This window comes from Dermacentor albipictus, chromosome 7 (assembly GCF_038994185.2).
Source record: "Dermacentor albipictus isolate Rhodes 1998 colony chromosome 7, USDA_Dalb.pri_finalv2, whole genome shotgun sequence".
NCBI classification, from domain to species: Eukaryota; Metazoa; Arthropoda; class Arachnida; order Ixodida; family Ixodidae; genus Dermacentor; species Dermacentor albipictus.
Window position 1 is genome coordinate 60,166,601 of NC_091827.1, and position 12,066 is coordinate 60,178,666.

Genomic DNA, 12,066 nt, shown 5'->3' on the forward strand with positions numbered 1-12,066 from the left:
TACTTTAGTGCTTTGCGTCGACTCGAAGTTGATGCCTAGATTCTGGAGGATGTTGCCACAAACTTCACCACAGCGCCACTCTTCGGCTGAAAAAGATGCTACTCTTCTCAAGTGTTGCCGTACAACGGCAGCAATGGAGAGCAGGGACCCCCTTTTGTAGATCGGTGGCACTGGCATTCGCTTTCTCCATTCGAGGTGGAGTTGTGTCGAGGAACATTCTAGAATACGAGGGTAACTCCAACAAGGGTGAGCGAAAACAACGTTTTAAAGTGTGCGATTACAATGCTGCGCAGATCTTCTATTGTTTCGTTTCGGTGAGATATTTTTCTACTCGCTCGCTGTACCTCATGTCACTTGAACAAATTTTGTTGCCCGCAGGCCTGAGCTGGACATCCTGGTGATACTGAGCACCACTCTGACGATGCCGAGCCCCGAACGATGCCTCACGCTGCCCATCAACGCTTTCAAGAGCCAAAAATTGTATCCACCCACTCTGGCAAGTGCATCTCCATGTTTACAGGGTGCATTAAAAAAGCGTGAGCAAAAAGGTGTACTTTTTAATTTTCAAGGTACTAGCGCTTTGAAGAGATCAGCCAGAAATAAAACTTGTAAATAACAAAATTTGCTCTTTCTGCTAAGTAGTTATGAAAGGCTTGTATACGCCTAGAGTGTAGATAGGAAAAAAAAAGACACAACGAAAATTTACCGATGACGTTGACGAAGATAATACCCCCTAATGCGAAATCTGAGCCCAGCTCTGCATATGTTTCAATTTCCTGGTATATTCGCTGTCGTGGAGAATCTCTCTCGTGCGGCCCTTTGAAGACGGACCGAAACCGTTACAAAACAAGACACACTCAAGCACAACGATAGCCGCGATCACAGTCGGCGATCGTCGAAATTATTATTTAGGGGTCAAGCGCGTTGGCTTTTATACATCAATCGTCGAAGGTTCCAGCGTAATCGGTGGTGCGCGCGTGGCTTCAAGAAATTACCACACTATTCGCGGCGCCCGTACAATCAGATTACGAATACTCTGACGCCATCTCGTAGTCTCCCGCGGCACCCTGCTTTTCTCCTCGCCATTTCGCCATTCTCTCCACTTCCGCTTTCCTCCTCTCACTCTCTTCGCCATCACCGTCTTCCATTACCCGCTGCGCTCCTCGCTCTTTCATCCTTCGCCGCGCTCGTTCGCTCGGTTACGCCGAGGGAGGACGTGGTACACTGAAGGACGCCGAGGCACCACGACCTTCAACGATCCCTCCAAAGAGTTGGGTCGCCTGCTAACCTCGCCGCCGATACTGCGTCACTTCGACCCTACAGCTCCGACTGAAGTGCACATCGACGCCAGCGGTGCTGGGCTCGGCACTGTGATCGCGCAGCGCAAATCTGGTTTCAACGAGTACGTCATTGCATGAGCAAGCCGTAGACTCACCAAAGCAGACCAGTTATTCAGTTACGAAAAAGACGTTTCGCAATAATCGGGGCACTTGGTAAATTTAGACGCCACCTCTATGGCCGTCCCTTCGACGCAATTACAGACCGCCGTGCGCTTTGTTGACCATCCACGTTGAAAGATCCCTCAGGCCCGTTAGCCCCCTGAGCTTAGCGGTTGCAACGTTTGGACGTGCGCGTTGTCTACAAGTCTGGCCGCCGCGCCAAATCTATGGCGACGCGCTTTCCCATTTGCCCGTGTCAATCGAAGCGCTGTCTACTTGTCTGCCGTTCATAAAGTACTTTCGTTCGCAGCAAGCTGCCACATGGCTTGGGAGCAACGCAAGAATGCCTGGATTAGCACTCTTATCCGCTTTATTTCAAACTCATCGACTATTCCTCCACCTTCTCGAACTTTGCACAGTCAAGCTTCTCACTTCGATATGCGGGATGACCTTCACTATCACCGGAACTACCTCTCTGACGGCCGCAAATGGTTGCTGGTTATGCCTCGACATCTTCGTGTTGCAATATGCACAGTCTGCACATGCGGGTGTCTTCAAAACGTACACCCGGCATCGTCCCAGGTTTTATTCACGAGGCATGTGCACCTTTGTGTGCAAGTACTTTCAATCGTGCCCTCATTGACAACGCCTCAAGCTTCCTGCTCAGCATGTCTGTGGTCCAGTTTTGTCAATCCCGTGCCCTGCGAGGCCCTTCGATCACATTGGCATTGACCTGCATGGAACCCTTCCGCACACGGCTTCCGGAAACCGCTAGGTAGTTGTCGTCATCGACCATTGACTATTGATAGCCTTCGCCATTCGCACGAAACGCGCAAACAGCCGCTCTGCCTGCAGCGACAGCTCGTGACATAGCATCCTTCATCATGAGAAACATTTTTCTCTGTCACGGGTGGGTAGGGAGAGGTTTCTCAGGACTCAACAAAGTTATTGACCTCGTCCTCCTCCTCTGTCACGGCGCATCTCGCCAACTCCTGAGGGATAGAGAACGTGTCTTCCTCTCCAATGTCGTAAACACGCTCCTTGCTCAATGTCGCACCGTTTGTTGAACCACCAACGCCTACCACCCTCAAACTAGTGCTTTCAATGCCATACTCTCAAATACCTCGCCCCCGATAACACTGATTGGGACCTTATTTTGCCGTTCATGACGTACGCCTACACCATTGCACCACGGACGACCACAGCTTTTCACCATTCTTCCTCTGGTATGGCCGCGAGCCTTCGACAACGCTCGCCACCATTCTCCCGTACCTACACGAATCATGCGAGTGGACGCCCATCAGTGAAGCTGTCCGCCGTGCCAAGAAATTCCGTCAGCTCGCCCGTTCTTATAATATGCCGTCGACCAATGACAACAATTTCGACGTTACTATGGCCACCCGCATTTTCACTTACTTCCTGATCCCTTGTATGGATTTGGGCCCCAGCTGCTACTGCTGGCCTCTCACCCAAGCTTGTCTCCAAATATCACAGACCCTACCGTGTTGTAGCATCGACATCGCCTGTGAATTATATCGTCTAGTGTTCCTCTATATGCTCCGGCAGGGAGCAGAGTTTCGCATAGATCCTGTTTACGATCCAGCTCTGCAGTGGAGCCACTCCTCGCGCGCGCAGGAGGCAAATGCTGCGCCGAGTTCCATTTGCTTTTTTGTCTGCTGGTCGCGAGCTACATGCGGCAACTGTACGCAAGTGCTGATCAAGATGATACTTTATAATGCAGGCTAAGTTCGAACGATTGGCGTAGCCGGAGAGGTGCGAACCGGCCGAAATTTTTAGTTTGTGTGTACATATATACACGCACATATAGAAACACACGCACGAATGTACATATAAGGAAGAGGACCCCCTTCGATCCCTCGAAATAATATCCTGACTATGCCTGTGGCTCGAACATCTGGTCGCTTTCCTGGAGTACACACATAACAGCTATCTGCACAAGAGCTTCAAGAACTCTGGGTTATCTTAGACGGAACTTGCGTAAATCATCTACTACAGTTCATAAATTAGCATATCAGACTTTTGTTCGCCCACAGTTAGAATTTGCGTCATCAGTATGGTCACCACATCAAAATTATTTAGTTGATACGCTAGAATCAATTCAAAACAGAGCATCACGCTTCATCACGAGCAACTACGACAGAACTTGCAGCGTAACTAAGATTAAAGCAGATATTTCGCTCCAGCCACTTGAAACTCGCCGCACGATAAGTCTTCTTTGCCTTTTCCATAGATACGTTCATGGTAATCGACCTCATGTGTTAAGTACCAGCGCGCTCGTCACGTCGCCTTAACAATAGCCATAGTTTCAAGCGCATATTCGGTAATACACTGTCATTTAACGCATCAGCCCTGCCACGTGCGAAAACCAGTATGGAACAGTGTTCCCGATAACACTGCGTGCTTAACAAATCGTGACGCCTTTCGCGAAGAATTGCAAAGCTTCCTGTAGAAACACTGTGTAAGGATGTTATTGACCTGCTTTCCTTCCCTGTTTTTCACACTTGTATTCTTGTATTTTTTGTGTGTATGAGTATATTACTGTGTTTACGCTGTCTAAAACTTAGCCAAGACAAACATTCTTTTTAACTTTGCTTTACTTATCTTATGACTTCCTGTATTGATATTCATATTGTTGGCTCCTGTTGAAACACTTACTTTGTGTCCCCCCTTATCCAATGCCCTCAAATGGGCCCGTCAGGTATTTTAAGTAAATAAATAAATAGAAAAGTTCGCGTGCAAACGCGCTTTACTTTGCAACAAAAAGCGTTGCAATGTTTTTTCAGCATGCGTATGAAGTTTTCTCGCGGAGGCGGAAGGCAAGAAATGCTTTAAAGGGTGTTTAAATAAAGCTTCCCACACGAGGGGTAGACAATTATGTGAGGATATTTTGGCTGCCGAAACGAGATGAATAATGAATGTCGCCGACAGAACTGTCGTGCCTGCAATTTAGTTTCGTGCCTGCGCGTTTTCGTTATATTCGGCGCCGACACCTAAATTTAAACGCATTTCAAATCTTCGCATGCGCACATCTGATGCAAAGCTTATTTTTACGATTCACACCGCAAACTAAACAGCTGCTTCATAGCAGAAAGTCTGCAAGTGGAAAAAGATTCAAGACGCACGAGCTCCTAGATCAAATTTATTTCGTAGAGCGGAGTGGATGAGCAATGGATGGTGGTAGCTAGCCGTGGATGAGTGCTGGTTCTTGGAGCCTTGGCGGGCAGAATTCAAAGCCACTGGAAATCCAACAAGTTATTGAGAGTAACAACAGGTTATTTTTGTTGGACTAATCACATAGGATGACAAAATGGCAGAGTAATTCTTCACACATTGCAGACTGTAATTTGCCAGCACGTTTTTCTTTATCTCTTCATACTACTCAGCTTAATTTACTATACCACAACGCTTATTAAACGCACAAAATAATTTCACACTCCTCACGTCGACTAAGGCTGATCGAACAAGCAACATATTGTGGGCGGTAAATGCTGAAGCTATCGCAGCTGTCTGATATAGGCGGGAGCGCACGGTGTTTTCGCTTACTATAATACGGTGACCACCAGCACATCAATCGACTTTACATGAAAAATCACATCGCCGACAAATAATTTTAAAGAAGAAATGGAGCAGAGGAAAGCCAGGGTGCAGCGTGCAAATTGTACCAACTAGTATTTACTCTGTTCTGAACACACTTTTCTGCTGCCGCATAGTCAGAACAATCGTACAAGCAACAAAGCGAATTGAGCGAGTTGGTAAGTTAACATTCTTGGCGTATATGTGCAGCGCGACACAGACGTGTCGTCCTTTCTTTGTTCCGCGTCGGAGTCGCACTGCACATATACACCAAACATTGCACAAGGGAACAACCTCTCATGCCAGGCGTACGCATTTCAGCGTGTTCAGCAGTGTTACTCCAGATAAATGCCGCTTTAGTGTAAACAAGCCGAGCTCAACTCTGTAAACAAGTCGAACGGACCTCGCATATCCTGGTCCCTTTTGGAGCCGGCCGGTCTGGTCTATCCACACGGCACCGCGTAAAAAGCTTAGCCAACTTCCATGCAATTTGCGTAGTTTGGTACGCTGCAACCCGTCATACTGGAATACAAGTGTCAAAATTACCTCCTTCATAGCTCTTCTCCAAGGTCATTAACTTAATATCTTCGAATAGCGTACCTGCAACCCGGAGTCGATCGTTGCTACGCAGGCTCGACGGTCCGCTGATTACAATTTCCATGGTACTGAGAGAAACGGTTTGGCGCCGTTTCCGTAAAGTTGGCTTCGGGGCGCGCACTTGATCATTGGACGTCATTTTGCACCACGTGATCGAGCTCGGCGAATAGCGGTGCTAGCGGCGCCGAAAAAGTTACACGCAACTCTGCTCCCTGCAGAAGCTTATACAGGGACACTAATGTCGTCAAGCCTGTCACGCCACCTACCGGCAAGCGCTGTCGTGGTCGTGAAACCATCCACGTACAGTGGCTGAAGCCGTATTACGACCCACTCATACAATTTTTACCAGGAGTCGCCAGGATGGCCCCTTTTACTGTGGGGGCGATTGTAGTTAGGAAGAATGATCCACACTGCAGCCACAATACCAATTCTTCGGAGAGGAGAATGTACCATGCTTCAAGCAGAAGAAACCTGCGCACGGTCAGCCTATCGCCTAACAGGGACGACGGCGCCTCCTTTCCAGGTGCCACCGTCAAAGATGCTGACGCAACGTGAAGTCGATGCCTACTGTTGCGGCCCCTCACTTCGCCATGGTCCGCGCGCAGGCTCCTTTCGCTCCAAGCACGATTGGGAGCGCTGCAATACGACAACGCATTAGCGCAGCCACGTGGTTTCATTAATTTTCCTGGATTTCTTTAAACGCCGAGATAAATGACCACACAGCGTGTTCGTCACCATAAAAAATATGGAAACTTTATAAGCGTAACTCAACCAACTTGGCCTTCAAATTAATATTGAAAATTTTGCTTAATTTATCCTATTTAATTCACTAATTAAGTGGAATATTTAAAAGATACTCTAAGGACTGCCATGTGTCGACAAACCATAGGTCATTGGTTTCATTCAGCTGAAGTTCACCCCTTTTTTTAATATCCTTGGTTCAAGGCACGTGAAATACCCTGTGAATGAGATTATAAGATACGGAAGATACGAGTAGTGATAGTAATTATAAGGAAGCTTTCCCGTTGCGTAGAGAGGGCATGTCGGTGAACTTGCGCTGTGAAATCAACAGGACAAGGCCTACCGCATGGCGACGTCAGTATTCTCGAAGCCGGAGCTCGTCGTGGCCTTCGCACTGCAGATGGGCGTCGCCGTTTACAGCTTCGAGAAACGACCCAAAAGCGCCAGCAGTGCGCTGTACACACCATGTACTGGCTTCGGTATCACGGACTACTCTCAGGCAAGTTCCAGTTTTCCAGAATCTGTGTATTTACTCTTTTTTCTTCCTGTTCCTATAGCAATATACGGTGTCTGAATCCATACGGATACATGGTTACAACTTCAAATGCAGTTGAAAGTGGCTATGACGAACAGGTTTATGCACCAATAGCACGCCCATAACCTAAACGAACCTTTGTGGCAGTTTCTTTATATTGGCGTCTGTCATCTGAAGTAGTAAAACAAAGTGCGCTAAGAATCCATTTGTTGCAGCGACAAATCCTCTGCATAGCAGGCAGTGATGTTTTGCCTGTGCCTTGAAACTAGTTTACAGCGTCACTAATGTGAGCCTTCTCATTAATAATCGCCTTCAGTGCCAGTGTGCCTTGGCGGCACTAGTGTCGAACTGCTCAGAGAGTGACAAGTCTTGCCGTTACTTTGTTGTCCTCTCGGAAGAGCTGTTGCGATCGCAACAATTCTCCATCTGCGAACACAGCCTTTGCACGTGAAGATCTCAGCTGTCTGCATCACGAGACTGAGAGATATGTATGACACTTGTCGTGGGAAGAACCTTGATGAGAGGTTTACGGGGGCTCAGAGCAGTACAACGTACACCTAAATACAATTAGGGCTTCATACCTCTTGCCTCCCTAGTCGCACATCTTTCTTGTGGATTGACCAAGAACGGGCACACATTCGGTGCTGCATGCCAGTGCCAAAGTTGTTGGTCTCGGGCACCCACCCAATGGCACGTACTCATTGACCCATGCTGGTTATTCGGTCAAATCCAGCCCCAAGGTGTCCATTCCGGCACACAAAAAGCCGCCCAATGTTTCTGGCAAGGCAGCACATATCCAGCGGCCCCACTTTATTCTCTACCATTTCAGCTGCGGCGGGGCTATCCCTCCGGTCGTTACATGGGCAGCTCTCGTACACATGCACACATACACATAAAAGCGAACGCTGTTTAGCGTGACGACAGTCATGGTAGGCTGCGAAGAGCAATATACAGAACTTTTTCAATGAAGATTTACTATGATACCCCTCCCACTGTATTTTTTTTTACTTTCGCCTAAGCCCGTTCTATCTCTGTAATTGAACTTAGGCTACTCAGCAGACTCTTCACGGTAAATTCTAGTTGAATAGTGGTAGTAGCGGTTTACTGTGGGAAATAACGCTTACTTATGCCGCCCAATAGGGAGCACGGCGAGGCATCAAGGGAAGTAGGAAATAAAGATGAGAGAAAAGGTAGAGAACGGGAAGCATCAGGAGTCTCGTCCGTTCATGGAGGAGGCCGATGATGAAGGAGGCTGTGGCCGGCAGGGTGAGGGCGCCTATCGGTAGGCGGTCATCCCGTTCTCCCCCACAAACTCCAAGAGGCTGTGGAGAACGCTGAGGTGGAGAGGCGACGCGAACTGGGAGTTTGCAGCAGGCGCTCCTTGTTGTAGACAGTGATGATCCTTGAGCATTCCTGTGCCAGCGCTGCGCAAGCACAGAGAAGGTGCTCAAGGGTCTCGGGCTCGCCGCGAGTTCAGTAACCTATATAAACAAGAGGTGATGTTTATTGTGAATCTACTTAAAGTATGCGCAACTGTTGGCTCACGCAGTTCTGTGTGACCTCTATGGGGTCGCGGGTACTACCACAGCCGCTGTCGGTTGGTCAATAAGTTGCCAACTTTTTGCGAACTGGTCAATGGTAACTCCTCAGAAACACCGAGGGGAAATACTAGAACACGCTGCCATGAACTTATCTGGCTGCTGTCCATTTCTCTACAGAAGCGTCGGTATGAATTCACCAAAGGGATGTCGGGTGCACATGAGAACATCTATTCGGGAAGTCAGTGTGACCAACATAAAGAAGGGCCTTGCTGAAGACTGGCATCTGTGTTTGAGACGTTCGCTTTAGCGACATTTTGTGCTCCACGCCTTTTGGTTCCAATTACGCAGTGTGTGGGAAATAAGAAGCCTGCCGAAGGCAGAAGAAAGTCAACAGAAAGAGAACCGAATTTGGGTAACAATATTGAAACGTAGGTTGGAGACGGAGTGTTAGAAAAGACACCTTTCTCTTTGATGGCGGGCCAGAAGAAGAGCGTGCAGCCAACGCACTTCATCGTCTTTCATGGCGCCGACCTTTGCGCGCGCCGTTCAGCGGTGCGGGAGCCCCACATCTTTGTGTCAATTGCTTCCCCCCCCCCCCATGCAGAAAGCGTCCGTCTTGGTCGCATCACAAAGTTCTTTCAGTGTCATAAGATATAGAGCTCCTGAGGTGCATCTCGGCGATCACGTACGCGCATATTATGGTTTCATGCGCACTACATCAACAACTTCAGCGTGAGCACCACGACGGAGCGAACCGGGTCGGAACAGCAGAGGACGCCTTCGTGTGTCACGTCACTGAGGCGGCGCGTAACCTTGTAGGGACCAAAATACCGGCGGATCAACTTTTCCGAGTGTCCACGGTGACGGACTGGCGTCCAGACCCACACGCAGGCGCCGGTATTGAAATGGACGTCGCGAGTACCCTGGTTGTATCGAAGGGTGTCGGTGTGCTGATGGCTTCGGATACGATGCCGAGCAAGCTGGCGTGCCTCTTCGGCTCTTTGTACAAACACTTCCGCGTGTTCGCTGGTCGGGCTATTATGAGCCACAGGTATCATTGCGTCAAGTGTTGACGTGACGTGGCGCCCTTATACAAGTTCGAACGGCGTAAACTGTGTAGTCTCCTGCATAGCAGTGTTATACGCAAAAATCACATATGGTAAAATCTCGCCCAACGTCTTGTTGTCTACGTTGACATATCAGCCAGCGTTCTGTTCAGGCGTTCAGTTAATCCATTGGTTTGAGGGTGATACGCAGTGCTCTTGCGGTGAGAGTAATGCGTCAGCTGGAGAACGTCCTGCATAAGTTCCACTGTAAATGCTGCACCGCTGTCGGTGATGACAAAAGATGGTACACCATGTCGTAGGACGATGTGGCGTACAAACTTGGCCACTTGATTCGAGTTTGCTTGAGGGATATCTTCGGTTTCGGCGTACCGGGTTAAGTTGCGTGAAGAGGCCAGTGGGAGTGGCCCAAGTAGAACCATTCATATTTGTTGGAAAGGTGCTTGAGGAGGGTCTACAGGATGGAGAAAGCCGGTCGGTTTGACTGGTGGTTTCTTGCGGCGCTGTCAGTCACGGCAGGTCTTCACGTACCATTGTACAGAAGAATAAAACAGGGGACAGTAATACATCTGTCGTATCCTTGCTAATGTCTTAGCGAATCTCAGGTGTCCCGCGCGTGGCTCATGATGACACGCTTGCAAAATAGCTTGGCGCAGCGCCGACGGCACGACAAGGAGGTACGTATTGGGACCGCTTCCGCAGTTTTTCCTGTAAAGGACGTTGTTGTGCAAGTAGTATGATGATAAGGCGCGCATGAGCGAGCGGGCTAAAACACCTTCAACTCCTTGAAAGTGCTCGATCAGCGGCAGCAGCTCAGGGTCAGCGCGCTGGTGCTCAGCCATTTTTATGGCGTCGATAACGCCGACGAATGGCAAGTCATGGCCGATGACGTCGTAGGGAGTGTTGCGCGTGACAGTCAGCGTCACTGTGCTTCCTTCCAGATCGGTAGACAACTGTAATGTCGTACTCTTGTAGGAGCAGGCTCTAACGTGCTAGTCTGCCTGAAGGATCTCTGAGGTTGGCAAGCCAGCACAGCGCGTGGTGCTCACTGAGTGCCTTAAAGAGTCTACCGTACAAGTAGGGTCGGAATTTACTAATTGCCCACACAAACGCTAAGCTTTCTCTTTCAGTGGTTGAGTAGTTTTTCTCAGCCTTGGTGACACTGCGGCTTGCATAAGCAATGGTGCGTTCCGCACAAGCTTGCCACTGCATAAGAACTGCGCCGACACCAGAATTGCTGGCGTCGGTATGAATTTCAGTGTCAGCGTCTTCGTCGAAATGAGCAAGTATTGGGGCCTCTTGCAAAAGCTTGCGCAATTCATTGAACGGCTGCTGCTGCTCGTGCGCCAAATGAAATGTACATCGTCGCGTGTAAGCCGTGTGAGAGGCTAAGCAATTCTAGAGAATCCCTCGAAGAAGCGCCTACAATATGCGCACAAACCAAGGAAGCGTTGGACAGCCTTCTTGTCTGTGGGTGATGGAAACTCGGAGATGGCAGCTAACTCCTGGGGGTCTGGTCGGACGCCTTGAGGACCAATGACATGGCCAAGAAACTTGAGCTCTTGGAACCCAAAGTAACAATTTTCAGGCTTGATTGGGAGGCCGGCAGTATGGATCGCAGCGAGGACACTCTCGAGTCGTGTGAGATGTTCGTCAAACGTGCTCGAGAACACGACGATGTCGTCCAAGTGTACGAGGCAGGTTTGCCATATGAGTTCAGCAAGCACGGTATCCATCATCCGCTGAAAAGTGGCAGGTGCGGAACAGAGACCGAAGAGGAGAACTCTTTGAACTCATAAAGCCCGTCAGGTGTCACAAACGCTGTTTTTTCACGATCCGGTTCATCAACTTCGATTTGCCAATTCCCCGATTAAAATCCAACAAAGAAAAAAACTTGGCATGTTGTAGATGATCCAGTGCGTCGTCGATGCGTGGCAATGGATAAACATCGCGCTTGGTGACACGGTTCAACTTTCTGTAATCTACACAGATGCGTAGTTTGTTGTCTTTCTTTCTCACTAACACTACAGGGGAGGCCCACGGGCTGGTGGACGGCTGCATCACCTCGTCTTGGAGCATCTCTTTCCCCTGATGCTTGATCAGTTCCCTTTCCACTGGAGACACTCTGTAGGGATGCTGACGGACAGGACGTGCGGACTCGTCTGTAATGATGCGGTGCTTTGTGATTGACATGCGCCGCACTTTGGATGACGTTGAAAAACAGTCCGCAAATTCATTCACGAGGCTCAGTAGACGATCTTTCTGGTGGTCTGGCAGAGCGGCGTTAACGTGAATCCGTTCTTTTAGGCTGGGTAACCCAGATTGCTGAGACGATGCGGTTTCAAATGTGGCAATGTCAGTTGCATCAGTGATTTTGCGAAGGAATGCGATTGTCGTTCCTCGCGGTACATGCCGATATTCGTTGCTAAAGTTTGTTAGCGAAACGACTGAACATCTGTTTCGCTCCTGAAAAAGCCCTCTGGCTATACAAATGTGGCGCTCAAGAAGCAGGGGTATGTTCGCCTCAGCAATTCCTTCGGCGTCGTCCTCCATGT

The 12,066-nt window shown here is 49.1% G+C and overlaps 1 protein-coding gene across 2 annotated transcripts in view; it reads left to right on the plus strand.

The window, feature by feature from the left end:
- The window catches only part of LOC135912638 (uncharacterized), a 76,608-nt gene that overhangs the window by 42,434 nt on the left and 22,108 nt on the right, over positions 1-12,066 (plus strand). For both annotated transcript variants that reach the window (XM_065445125.2, XM_065445127.1), the window contains exons 8-9: positions 379-496; positions 6,703-6,870. In XM_065445125.2, coding sequence (XP_065301197.1) covers positions 379-496; positions 6,703-6,870 — 286 coding nt within the window. The remainder of the gene's footprint in view (positions 1-378; positions 497-6,702; positions 6,871-12,066) is intronic.